Source organism: Mesitornis unicolor, unplaced genomic scaffold (genome assembly GCF_000695765.1).
Source record: "Mesitornis unicolor isolate BGI_N332 unplaced genomic scaffold, ASM69576v1 scaffold35154, whole genome shotgun sequence".
NCBI lineage: Eukaryota > Metazoa > Chordata > Aves > Mesitornithiformes > Mesitornithidae > Mesitornis > Mesitornis unicolor.
The window spans coordinates 1-13,272 of NW_010181348.1; the positions used below are offsets into that span (position 1 = coordinate 1).

A 13,272-nucleotide genomic window follows, 5' to 3' on the forward strand; every position below is an offset into this window, starting at 1 on the left:
GCTGCTCCCCGCTGTGCGCGTCCTCCTCCGTGGCCCCGCTCTCCTCGGCACATCCCTTGTGCTGGGCCTTCCACCATGAGGAAACCCCCAGGCTGCCCTGCGTGGGGCTGAGGCACCAGCAGTGCTAAGGGGCCTGGAGCAAAGGCTGCTCCAGCGCTGAGGCGGTCGCGGGCCTCACAGCTTCCTGAGAGCCCAGCCTGGGCTCTCAGCCCGAAACCCTGCTTCAAGCGGACTTTTGGAGACCGTGCTCCTCCTAAAGCTGTTGGCAGTGAATGGTGCTCTCCTCCCAGAGCTCCCTGCTAGCATTTGAATATCGCTGTCACAGCAGCGCTCTGCTCCGAGGGCTCTGTCAAGCACCGAGGCTGCAGGAGTCAGGCTGCCCCCCTCTCCCTTGTCCTTTCCCCAGGCCGCTGCACAGCAGCAGCTCCCGCGGCTGCAGAGTCCTGCAGTGCCTGGATGTGCTGAGGCTGCAGAACATAACTCCAAATGGCAAAGGGAAGACTTTTTATAGCTCGTGAACTCCAGCGCTACTGCAAGGCATGGGCTGTCTAAAAGCAAGAGGCCTGAGCACTGGCCACCCCCCCCCAGGTGAGACTTGGGACCTTCAGCAAATGCTGTGAGGGTGCACAGGGACTCGGGTACTGCCAGCAGCGCATGGTGCCAAAGAAACCCACACGAGGAGGGATGCACAAAGCACTTCCACAGCAGAGGAGCTAAACCTTGAAATGCAAGTCCAGAATTTCTGGCTCCTGCTGCAGCTCCAGGCAGGTGCTGGCAAGAGCTTAGAAGCCAAGGGGTGAGACTGCAATGTGCCAAGGGAGGAGAGCTCAGAGACCCTCTTTCCTGTATGAGCCTCATGTCTAAACACTGGGATTGCTGAAGCACTTCAAGACAAAGAGAACCAGAAGTTGTGCCAGCCCTGCAGGAAAACACTGGACTTCCTTTATCCTCCCTCCAACCTCAATAAAGTTCCCCATTAGAGGAAAGCGATGCTGGCGACTTTCCGGACGATAGCTCAGTTGAATTTAAAGGTCGTAGGGTGCCTAGTGAGAAAGCGTGTCTAATAAAAGGCACAGAAACAACTGCAGTGCCAGCAGATTAAATTCCCCTAGCAAGAGGCTGAGGCAGAGGGCTAAGAGTCCTGCAAAGGTCACTCAGTATGAGGTGCATTTCAAAGAAAGACAAGTCCAGCAAAAGCAGTTGGGAAGAGACAAATAAAACAACACAGCATGTCCCAAGAAGCCAAGACATCAGAGAAGGGGAGCCCTGGGGTGCGTTGGGGCACAGTGGGGCCCTGGCCCAGCTCCTGCAGGCCCCAGGTGGAAGAGTTTGGGTTCTGTACCCGGTTCAACAGTGCAATCCCAGCCCTCTCTGGGCCTGCAGCCACACTTTAACACTGGAACCGCTGCTGAGAACAAGCAAGTGGGACACCGTGTTACGTTGTGATTGAACAGTGACCTGCAGGGGCATTCTTGCTGTTTCTGGGACAGCACACAAAGGTGCAGCGCCAGGAGGGAACTGACAGTGCCCTGTTCTGCTCTCTTAGCAAGTCCAGCAGGCACCAACCCAAAGACAATGATGCAACGGAGCCACAGAGCAAAGAGCGTGTCTCCCCTCTCCTCTCTGAGTTTATTATTATTTTAAATGTTCGTAAAGTACACTGCTAGTCAGGGACACAGCGGCACTAGGACCCGGAACGGGGGTGGACAGCGAGACCTGCAGCAGCTCTGGCCAGCACGGACAGGGGTCAGTGAACCGCTGGCCACGCTGGCCTGAGCAAACGCGAGCAGAGCGAGTGAGCTCCAGAGGCTCAGGGAGGCACGTGGCACCCGGCCGGACAAGGGGCGAGTTTCAAAAAGGCACAGCACGAGGCATGAGACCTCTGTCCTCTGCTGTGATGCTGGAGGTCTCCTTGTACCTCTTGTGGATCACATGGCCATTGCTGCCCCTTCTGCTAGCGGGCAGCTTCCAGCACCCTCATGGGAGGGAAAGTAAGTGCAGAACCTGTTTTCGCAGCTCCTGGAAAGCCACGCGTAGAAGCAGAGAGCGGAGCAAACCAGAGAGAAGGCAAAAAGCTGCTGTGGATCCTTCATCTAAAAGCAACATGGCCCGACTGCTGAGCCAGGTACGCTGCCAAGGGTTACGCAGCCTGCCAGCTGCTCAGAGAGACTTCGGGGCAGTTGGTCCCTGCATTGCCAAAGCCAGCCAGAGGACAAACCGATACGAGGGAGCAACCATCCGGGGACAGCCAGCAGGCACAGAATTAGCACAGGCAAACCTGTGACAACAGGGGAGTTCCCCCGGGTGCAGGGGCCAGGTTTGATTGAGCAAAAAAAAAGTAAATAAACAAGTTTTGAAGTCTCACTCTGGGGCTTGCCCTTACACGCGAAGCGTTCGTACCCTGCGGCAGGAGCAGCTGGCGGTGGCAGGGGAAGCAGCACATGGCAGGGTGGCAAAGAATGAATGCTCTGTGCTCCTGAGAAAGAAGAGTGATCCTTAGCCCCGTCAAAAGTCCTTAGGAGCTTCACTCACCCTGGTGCAGCCTGGCAGGGGTCCGTGCCCTCTCCACGGGACAGCTAAGGCAAAAGCAACAGCAGCAAGCAGGAAAGGGCTGGGGTCATGCAAAGTGGCCCCATGGGGCTGACAGCAAAGCTCATCCTCGCAGGCAGTGCCTCCTGCACGGCCCAAATGGATCAACGTGACCTGGCAGAGTCCCTCTGAGAGCTGAATCCATCCCAGCAAGAGAAAGTGAAAGGAGGGAGAGGCTCAGCCCCGCTCAGGGCAGTCCCCAGACAGCAGCAGAAGCTAAACGAGTCCTTCAGAGGGAGAGGAGATCAGCGGGTACCTCTGTGCAGGTGCCAGGCTCAGGTCGGCAGTGTCCAGGGCTGAGAAGGGGAACCTGTGCCCGCTCTGCAAAGGCTCCCAGGGGCTCCGGACTCCTTGCAAAGCTGCAGCAGCACAGCAGGTTGGTGCGGGCAGGAGCTCTCTGCTCATCTCGGCAGGATCGGTGGCTTTGCAGGCAGAGCCCGCTTACATGTGCTCGGGGTGGTTCTGGAGGCACTTGATGACATCACTGACAGGTTTGCCCTCGTAGCAGATCTCATACACAGCTGTGAAGAGGGGGAACCTGCGGGCAGATGAATAAAGTGACCCCCTGCGCTGTCACCAGGGCTGGCAGGGTCAGAGCACCTCAATGCTGCTGTGACACACAGGACCACTGGGCAGGAGCAGGTGGGACAGTAGCAGGGTCCCCCATCCAAGAGGCCATTCCTGCCCAGCTGCTTGCAGGGCAGAGACTCACCTCAGCAGCACAGATGCTACGGGGAGGGTTGGGTTTCCACAAGATCCCACCCCAAAAGAGCAGGCAGAGATGAGAGCACTCACTTGTCCACTGCATTCTTGCTTTTAAGGATGTGATGCAGCTCAGCAGACGTCTGGGGACCCTGCAGCTTCTGCCCATTCAACATCTCCTTCTCCAGCTGCTCAATGGACTGAAACAACCCAAAAGTGAGGGGGCTGGACCCCGCAACCCCAGCCACCACCACGTGTTCCTCCTCTGGAGCCAGGCTGTGGCACTGGGCGAGGGAAGGCAGGGTACGATGGTGCTAACTGGGTTCCTGCCCAGCAGCTCGATGCAGGGATCAGTGCTGCCTGTTCCCCTCTCTGCTCACCTTTCCAGTCTTAGCAAAAGCCTCAGCCACTTTGCGGTTGCGGCCACCGTAGCAGGTAGTGATGAGGTCGGCGACCCCACAGCTCTCCAGGAAGGTGGAGGAGGTGACGGGGCCCTTACAGAAGAGTTTGGAGAAGGAGATCATCTCCATCAGTCCCAGACGGATCACAGCGGCCTTCGTGTTGTCTCCATAACCAAGCCCGTCACAGAAACCGGCTCCTACAGCCACAATGTTCTGGAAAACAGCAGCGTGGAAGGATCTGTTCCCGATGGAGCTCTGGCCTTTGCTGTGTCTCTGAGCTGCTTCGTCGTGCAATACCCAGCGGGGTTCATTCAGCTCGCAGCCCCCTCCCCAGAGCTCCCTGCAGAGCCCCAGATGCTGCTAACCAAGCCCTGCAAACCCCCGTGAGCGGCTCACCCACCTTGAGAGCCCCGCAGATCTCTACGGTGTCGGCTTCCTGCACCACCGTCACCCGGAAATTCGGTGTCTGCATCAGCTCCTTCAGCACCTGCCCATGCTGTGGGTTCTTGCAGCCTGATGAGACAAAGGGAAGAGGAGGAGGAAGGTGAGGGAGGAAGGCCCTAAGGTAGGGCCATGCTGCTCCTCTGCCCAGCGGTGCGTTCCTGCAGCACAGCCCTTGCAGCGAGAGGAGCCTATTGCCCAACCGATGGATGTTGCTAAACGTTTGCAGGTCCACAAAGCGCCAAGCACACATTGCCTGGCAGATAAGCAAGGCTCAACCTTGGAATTCCCAGAAGATGGGGACGACCCCTACTGCTGCGTGGAGCAAGGCAGCACTGACACGCCCAGTGGAGGAAAGGCACCTTTAAAGGTTGCAAATCTGGGTTTAGATGGCTGTTCTCCCTGGTGTCCTGTGTGAGAGCGTTTCTGCATGCACACAGACAGCACGCTCTGCTCGTACCTCCCTGGTCTCTGCAGCCTCCTGCGCTGCGTGTTTGCTTTTGTTTAAAACACAGACACTTTGAATCCCATAACTTCTAACCCAGCGAGCCGCCGCTGTTGGATTTGGCTGCTGCAACTCACAAACAGCGTGGAGGTGCCAGGAACCAGACGAACATTCAAACAGCCCTGGCTGGTAATAACGTGAGATCCAGGTGAGCGAGCCTTGAAGGCCAAGGAAATGAAGGTAGGAACTCCATTTCTAAAGGGTCCGTGCTTTCAGACACACAACTGTTTTTAACAAAGCGAGCAATCACGTTGTAAACCCTGTGAATGAGATCCTCCAGCTCCTATGGAGCCTCACTGCCTCTGCAGGGAAAAAGGCAGCAGTGGTTTAAGCTGCACCGTGCTCACCCCTTTGCCCCTTCCTGCTCGTTGGAAACAAAGGCTGCTAACGAGGAGGGAAGTTTTGGCTCCTTACCGATGGTTGTTTCACAGAACTTCTCTTCTGCCACTTCATTCGCAATGTTGGCCCCCATCAGGACGCTTATCTCTATTCCCAGTTTCTCGTGGATGATGTCTGAGATCAGCCTGAGCCCATCTGGTCCTTCATCCACCCCCTGAGAGGCAACCATGGACAGAGATGAGTGCCTGACCCCCAGGACCTGCCCCCCTGCCCCAATCCTGCCATTCCCTGTGCTGCAATGCTCCGACTCCCATCCCGACAGCCCCCTCGTTGCTCAGCTGCACCCCACTCCTCCCAGCACTTGAGATCCCCACAAAGACTCTGCCTCCACTTCCCAAGCCCCTCCCCTAACCCTAAATCCCAGTTTCTGCTCCAAAACCCCCAGATTCCCTTCACAGCCTCCCCACACCAGGCTGCTCCTGGCTGGGTCCCTTCGTCCCAGTGCCCCAGCAAGCTCCTCCTCCTGCTCACACCTTGATGAGCGACATCCCAACGGCGCCTTTCTTCACGTGGCCCTTGAGCTGGTCACAGATTTTGCCAATAAACTGGTGGGGCACCACAAACAGGAGGATGTCAGCCCCAGCACAGGCCTTCAGCAGGTCTGGCTCTGCTACCTGAAGAGAGCACGGCTGGCATCAGGGACTTGTGCCCGAGCGTGTCCTGAATATGAGACAAGGGGGGGCAAGGGCTTGAGAGCAGCTGCTGGGGGCTTCCGAGCAGGGAAGGGCACAAAGTCACTGCCCTGAGGTCCTGGCAGGGCAGAGGGGTTGGAGAAGGGCAAAGCAGCTCCAGTTGGTTCCACGGACGTGGTGCAAAGAGCCGGGGTGGTTCTGGGGATCTCAGCAGCTGAGGGGCCGAGCATGCGGCTGCGGACTCTGTGCGCGGCCGATGCCAGCGCGGAGGCAGCCACATGGCCTCGAGCCCAGCCTGCGGATGCCAGAGCCGGGGCGAAGGTGGGCAGTGAGAGCGGCCAGGGCTACAGCTCGCCCAGGCACGGATCAAGGTCACCAGGAAGGTGTCACCGAGTCCGGGTGCAGCCCGGGGCATCCCCTACCTTCACACCAGGGCTCCAGCAGCTCCCAGCACAGCCATTTACCCCTCACCAGCGCCCCACTGGCAGCACTGGCCCTGGTCACCAGCGGGCCACACTCACCACGTTGGGGGGCAGCTTGTGCCCTGGCAGGTACTTGACATTTTCATGCTCCGTGTTGATGATCTCAGTGAGGCGCCGGCCACCCACCTCTTCCTCCAGCACCCACATGTTCACCTGGTTCTCAAAGGTGCTCAGCCGTGCCGCGTTGCTGCCGGCGATCTTGGCGATGGCCGAGCCCCTGCGTGGGCAGAGCAGAGCTGTAGACAGCAGGCACCGAGGATCCCGGTGCACCACAAATCACCCACGTAAGGGGTCCTGGGGAAACGGGGACGGCTCGCACTGGGGGGTGTGGGGAAGACGAGGACCGCGCTGTGCTCAAAGAGGGGACCCGGGAGCCCACGCTCACCAGTTGCCAGAGCCCACGATGCAGACTTTCTTGCCACCCATGGTTGCAGGGAGCCGGGGCACTGCGCAGTGCTGAGCCTGCTGCTGGTATTTCAAGGCCACCCGGGGCAGGGGCGGCCCCGTCCCGCCTCCGGCCCCGCCTCACCCCCGGGGGAACGGGGCAGCCGTGTCCCGGCGCTGGCCGCTTTCCTGGGCACTGCCGGTGCTCACGGAGGCAACCCCGGGCTGTGCTGCAGGTGCAAAGAGCTCAGATCCCAAATCTCCACAGAAGCAGCAGCCACGACTGCAGAGCCTCTCCTCCTTCTTCTGCATAAAAGCATTTTATTGCCCCCCTCTTCCTAAAAATTGTGCTTCCCACCCCTCAAAGTAAGAAATATGAACCATGTTGTTGCAGACCCAGGACACAGCTCCTGCCTCAAGCAGCAGCACAGCCCGATAGGTGGCAAAAGACCCTTTCTTCTGCACACAGAGGATACCCCCCTTGCACCGAGGGCTCGCTGGTTTTCTGTAAAGCATTACGTTTCTACTTGCAGGCAGGGTCAAGAGTGTAGTGCCCCTTCTGCACACTTTTCAGCCTTTGCACGTGAACTTTAATACGGTTTCCTCAAAATTACGCCCAGCTCCCGTGGGGCTTGTAACATTTCTGCAAGGCAGCAGAGTGTGGAAACCAGGCTGTCTCGATTTTATCAGCAGCTCGGCCACTGCTTTTGCAGTTTTGCTCCAGTTACTTCGTTTACCACAACAGCACTTTTTGCAAAGGCTTAACAGACTCTGCAAGCCAGGAGATCCTGACATGAAAAACTCTCTATAAAAGGCTAAAATATGATAAACACTTTCTCTCCCCTCTCTTAACCCAGTTGGCTTTGTTTAAAGAAACAAGAAGTGGAGATAATCCCATCCCTTCCCAGGCAAGAACATGAACTGTCATCCACCAAGGCAGCTGCTGTCAGCGCAGGAGGGAGGACAGATTCCTTCACAGGAGGCTTTTATTAAAACTGGGTGATGTCTACAAGGATACAGTACAAAAAAAAAAACAAACCCATTTGGTCCATGGAAAAACCTGTAATATTCAGTTAAGAAAAGCAGTTAATCTGCAACAGCTATGCTTGCCTACGCCGTACTCAGCATCCTTCGCGTGTGATTGCCCTGAGGAGTCAGTGGGCTGCTTCATCAGCATCTTCACCCCAGTACCAGAGGAGCCACTTCATAGGGGGGCAAAGGAGAAGGGACGCCGAGTCTATCACTCACAGACACGTAGTAACACAGACACGAGTAGGGCCACCCAAGCTCTTTCACTTTCCCAACCACACCACAGCCGGGTGTGGGGACGAGGGGTGTTTGGCAGTAAGAACATTTTGCGGCTATTCCAAGAGAATATGACCAACTTTCAAGTCCACTTGCATGTCAGTCCCGAGCAGAAATACCGAGATCAGGTTTAAGAGAAGCCGTTCTCTTACACCTGACCTCTAGTTCACTAGTAATTCATCCACGAAGAGGCATCCAGGCTGCTGCTCCCCACGGTAAGAGAAAGAATCCTATTTGTACATTCCTGAACCATGCTGGGTCCTATGGCAGCCTCAGAACCTAAAACTTGACTAAAAACCACAGGAGCTTCAGCATGGAAACATCTGCTACCTCGCCTATGCCTGGAGCTACACCCAAGGGCTGTCCTGTTATGCCCTCAGATCCACACGAAGGAGCCTCTGGTCCCCACAGCGAGTGACACAGGGTAACTGTTGTGCCCCCACACAATTGCACCAGGCAGTTGTTGCATCCCTTCTCTCTGCTACAGGGAAAAGCAGCAGTCGGATGGCTCGCTGAATTTTAAGTCTTTTGAAGTGAAGTCTCACCACTCCAATGCTTCCACATCCCTGCAGTAAGCCAATGTCTCGCCTCCCCCATGATCCCAGTCTAGGACAGCGTCAGGGAACACGAAGGGAACAGAGGAAGAAGCAATTCTCTACACAGTCCAGTAACGTCCTCAAGGAGGAGCAACCTATGAGGCAGTCCAGTGCAGCAGCACCCTCAGAGCGAGGGAGTAAGGGCAGGGAGGTATTTCAGCTCACAGCATCCTGCCCATTACGTCTCCTGGCACCTTGCTATAAAGTGAGGCAGGGAAGAGATGGGCCACAGAACTCCACCTTCACAGCAGGTCCAGGCCTCCCAAAGCCAGCTCTCGAGTGCCAGAACCAGATGCTAGTTGGGGAAGCATGGGCTGTGGTTTCCAAATCTGATGAAGGCTCCAAGTCAGCAGTCACTCTGGCTACTGGGGACACTACAGGCAGTGTGGAGTCGAGGGGAGGCTCTGGGAAGCCTTAGGACTGACAAGGCAACAGTCAGGAAGAAAACCAGGTAGAAATGTGTGCTTGTTGGAGTCTGTCTGCTCGCCACACCCCAGAAGGCCCCGGACATCCTGGAATTGTCCCAACAGGGACAACACCAGGATGAAAAATAATGTGGGCCTTGCTGCTGGAGTGGGATTATGTGAGCCTTAAACAATGTCCTCTGCAGAGCTGTCTCCACAAATAGCAGTGATGTCTTCTGGCTGGGGAGGAGCGGAGCAGCCTATGTGTTACGGATGCCCAGGGCCTGCTCCAATTCCTGCCGTCTTTGCTGCACCTGCAAGAGGAGCCAGACCCACAGCATTAACATACTGAGATCATGCAGCACCACAGCATCTCAGTAACACAGGACCCAGCTGGAAAAGGGTGAGCTCAAACTGGGACCGAGATGCATCAGCAGTGTCTACAAGTGGAGCTGAGCACTGCCCCTTTCCAGCAGCGCCGTCTGCCCCTCAAGGAGTGACAGGAGCTCAGTGCCACAGGGTACAGAGGGGGATCCCTGCACACCTTGGAGTAGAAGTATCTGCAAACGGCTTCCTGAGCCCACGGCTGGAAGTAGAACTCAGCTCTCCGCTCCTCTTCAGGATTCCCAACCACATCAGTCATTGTCTGGAGAGCACAAAGGACAGAAGAGTTCAGGGAGTGCAAAAGCTGTGGCTGTGCTGAGCAAACCCACCCCCCTCCCCTGTCCTCAAAGGCATTTCAGTACAGTCAGGTCAGGCTCTTATGCTCAACTCCAATTCTAGTCTCGCTTTCCGAGCAGGAAATTGCCTCTCTGTCTCTGTGGGAGCTGGTTATAATGAGGGAAGCGTGTGACTGGATCCACCTTCTCCACAAGACAAAGCTTTTACCTTTAAATCTCGGCACTGGGACTGTAGCCAGTCGTTGATGAAGCCCTGAGGATCTCGGGCAAAGCTCAGCATGAACTCCCGCTGGGTCTTCAGCTGGTTAATTGTCTCGATTGTTTCGTGAATCTGAAAGGGATAAGCACAGCAACCAAACTGCTGAATAGGGGAAAAAGTCAGACAGAAACAACAAGAGACCCAGCACATGAAGGTGAATTCTTATATTCCCTGCTTGACTTATGCCCATCAGATCAGATTTTTCAATTCCTAGTATCCTGCTCTAAATATTACCAGTTTTCCCACTGACCATTTGCTCTAAAACTACCAGGTAAAGCCACCTATTTGTAAGCCTGGCTGACCCCACTCCAGCTTCCAAATGCACAACAGAGCAAAGCTGAACCCCTGTCCTGCTCAGGGCTCCCTTGCTCCAGAGAAATTCCTGCCCAGACACAAGGGCAGACCTGAAGGAGCTCTTCCTACCTTGTTATCCAGAGCAGCAATTTCCTGTTGACTGGCTGTGGACAGCAGAAAGGAATTCATCTGAGTTTTCAAGGTATCATCCACCTCCACGTCGATGTCATAGCAAGCAGTTTTCTTCTGGTCATTTGGGTCAACACTAGGGACAGCCACAAGAAAGAAGCCAAAGTAAGTGAACAGCTCAAGAAAGCACCAAATTGTAGCTCCTGTAGGTGTAATGTGAAGGACAGCATGAACGTGGGAGTGCCTTGTGGCACAGAAGGATGCGGTAAATGAAAGAGGCCGCTGTTCTTTTACGGACAAACAAAGCCAGGCAACACAGGAACTGCTGCTGAAAATCAGAGCGTATTAAATCCACTCTTCTTCCCAGAAACAAGAAGTCAAGTGGAGCAGGCTCACCTGATCACATGATTAATGATGATCGGCTCTGGTGGCATGAGCAAGGCGTGGAGTCTTTGTGGGATTTCAGAGAACTTCATCCGCTGAGATTCAAATATCTGCGACAGAAACACAGGGCTGAGGAAAGGAAGGAGCTCGGCGCCAGCAATCTCTTGGCTGCTGACTGGGGCACGCTGGAGCAGTGGCTTGTGCCAGCCACGCCATTACCTGCTGCAGGTATTTGTCGCAGATGACGTACTCCCGCTCGTGGGGGTCCTGCAGCTTGTGGGTCTTGATATATTGCCACAGTGCCTGGATGATCACTGGGCGGGTCTGAGTGTGAATCCCCAGGAGACGAGCCAAGCGGGGATCCAGTTTGAACTGGGGAGGCTGAAACACAAAGCCCAGCAAGGTGAGATGGCCGCAGCCACAGCCAGCAGCACAGGCCTGCCGTGGTTTAGCCCACCACCATCTCACCTGGTAATCCAGCATCAGGAGGACAGTGCAGCGCACGTTTACATCTCCTGGCCTCTTCACCTGGAAGCCATCTGTCTCCTGAGTTGTAGCAGTCCTGTGCCACTGAACAGGAGAGGGCATTTATAGAAGCACATCTGGTTCCCTTTGCTCCTGCCGCTTGGCATCCCACAAGCTTTGCCAGTAAATCCCACCCACGCCTAGCGAAAGTTCGCCTTATTCCCACTTACAGCTTGAAACAAGAGTTAATACATTTGTTCAGACCCCCAGCAAGTCAGAGGGAAAGCTAAGGTAAGGATTCAAGAGCTCCTGGCTCCCAGGTGCTTGTTCAAGCTTTAAGTATCCCCACCCTATCTGCTCAAACACCAACCCATTTTGAGAGGTAACACAGCAAAAAGAAGCTCACCTCTACTAGGTGATTGTCAGGGCCATACAGGTCTTTATCAAGCTCAATGACCAGAGATTTAAAGAAGGATGAGAACTTTCTTTTCTGCTTGGTGGCATCATATTTGGACAGAGCAGACTGCAAGCAACACAGGAAGGAAAAGGGTTAGGACAGCAAGTCTCAGCACTCAAGCACAGCCACCGTGCACGACAGCGCTCCTTTAAGTTCTGAACACCTAAATCCACCAACATGTGCTTGAAAATCAAGTTCCAAAGTCAGAAAGTGAAAGACTGGAGTTAAAGATGAGCTCGCAGCAATTAAATCAGCAATGACACACAACGCAAGTGCCCTGGTTCTCAGAGCCAGGGTACACAAGTGCCACTGATCTGATCTCACCATTCATTCTTATAGCTCTAAGGGCTTTGTATAACTCGTGTCCTGCCATGGGGACACCCATCGGTCTCCAAGTTGAGCTCTCGGTCTCGTCACCATCAGAGTCCTTGGAAAACAGAGATGAAGGAGGGTATCAAGCCCCTAGCTACACTGTCAGACACTAAGAAACCGGTTTCATCACCAATTCCAGATCCACGAAGTCGCCTCTGTGGGTGGCTATTTCACACTTACATCTTCCAGCAGCCGTCCTTCCACCCGCAGCTCCCAGGAGGCGACTGTTCCTTCACCATCCTCTGCATCCGACTTGGCTGGATTGAAGGTATTGGAGATAAAAATACGTAGCTTCCGTTTTTGCTACAAGAAAAAACGTCGGTTCAGCGTTAGCTCTGAAAGAAAGGCCTGACTATCTTGCTTCTGTTTCACTAAAACTAAGCTTAATGGTTTTTAGCTGCCTCATAGCCCCACTCGCCCAGGGCAGACAGCAAAGAAAGAGGCATTTCTGGTTCCACTCCCTGCTTAGGGCTGGAGTGTCTTAAATCATTAAGATTCCTGATAGACCATGCTTATGGGGACATAACTCAAGCTTTAGTGTCAAGAGCCTCCAAACCTTGCATATGAGAACCACAAACACAGCCACCCCCTACCTTGATGGGTCTCTTCAAAGCCTCCTGGATATCCAAGCGTTTCCTCATAATGGTCTGGTCCAGTTTCCTTTCAAAGGCCAGCAAGTCCATATAGGCCTGAGACTCGGGTACGAGCTCACGAATCTACAGCAAATCAAGAAGGCAAATCACCGTCAGCTCGCCTGCGCTTCTCCAGGCTGCTCCACATCAACCCCGGCCACAGCCGCGTGTGCCACTCACCCTCTGAGGTAGAATTTTGTCTGCCATCTTCTTCTTTTTAGCACTGTTAAGGAAGCAGAGGCACACGCAGGCGTTAAAATGACAACCACTGGGTGCAAGTTAACTGTCAGCATTCACGAAGGGAGGAAGACAACAGCTTATTCTCTGGTTTAGTACTGTGGCAATAGCAGTGCTCAGCCTGGGTGCCAGTCTCAGACCCAGGCTCTCATTTTCAGAGGCATTTATCATTAAATAAACCCTAAACCTTGACACCATCAGCGCAGAGTCAGGCTCTTTGCTCCCCACAGCCCCTGCCAGTCCTCCAGAGCGACCCATTTCCCTACGCTTTACCTCCCCTACAAGAGCCAACACCAAGTTGGAAAGGGCACACCGACACAACGCCAAACCAAAGCGGCTCACTAGCCTCAAATAGCTTCAGATTCACTTTTCTAAGAGATGCATTTTAAATCAAGGGATGAATTACCGGTGTTACCAAGGTATCTGCCAGAAACGCCTAGCGTTATTATCTGCTGGAAGCCCTCCCTCTCCGGAGGAGCCGCACGACAAAGCTGACGGCCCTTTCGGCCACCCGACGAGCAGC

At 54.7% G+C, this 13,272-nt stretch overlaps 2 protein-coding genes across 3 annotated transcripts; both read right to left on the reverse strand.

The window, feature by feature from the left end:
• Window positions 1-3,030: 3,030 nt before the first annotated feature.
• On the reverse strand, window positions 3,031-6,577 carry GPD1 (glycerol-3-phosphate dehydrogenase 1 (soluble)). 2 transcript variants are annotated; one of them, XM_010183404.1, is made up of 8 exons: window positions 6,537-6,577; window positions 6,191-6,368; window positions 5,511-5,582; window positions 5,053-5,191; window positions 4,093-4,205; window positions 3,672-3,905; window positions 3,385-3,491; window positions 3,031-3,127 (listed from the first exon to the last, which is right to left on the reverse strand). In XM_010183404.1, the coding sequence occupies exons 1-8, from the start codon at window positions 6,575-6,577 to the stop codon at window positions 3,031-3,033; spliced, it is 981 nt and encodes a 326-aa protein (XP_010181706.1). The 2 variants fall into 2 exon arrangements, with proteins under 2 accessions (XP_010181706.1, XP_010181705.1); XM_010183403.1 differs by having other exon boundaries at window positions 5,511-5,651.
• A 2,497-nt stretch (window positions 6,578-9,074) lies between these two features.
• SMARCD1 (SWI/SNF related, matrix associated, actin dependent regulator of chromatin, subfamily d, member 1) lies at window positions 9,075-12,735 on the reverse strand (the record flags this gene model as incomplete). The annotated part of the gene is made up of 11 exons (XM_010183405.1): window positions 9,075-9,154; window positions 9,385-9,486; window positions 9,729-9,851; window positions 10,203-10,338; window positions 10,599-10,696; window positions 10,806-10,967; window positions 11,055-11,156; window positions 11,458-11,574; window positions 12,061-12,183; window positions 12,474-12,596; window positions 12,693-12,735. Coding segments are annotated over 11 exons (1,183 nt in total), but the record flags the coding sequence as incomplete, so codon positions are not given.
• Between the last annotated feature and the right edge of the window lie 537 nt (window positions 12,736-13,272).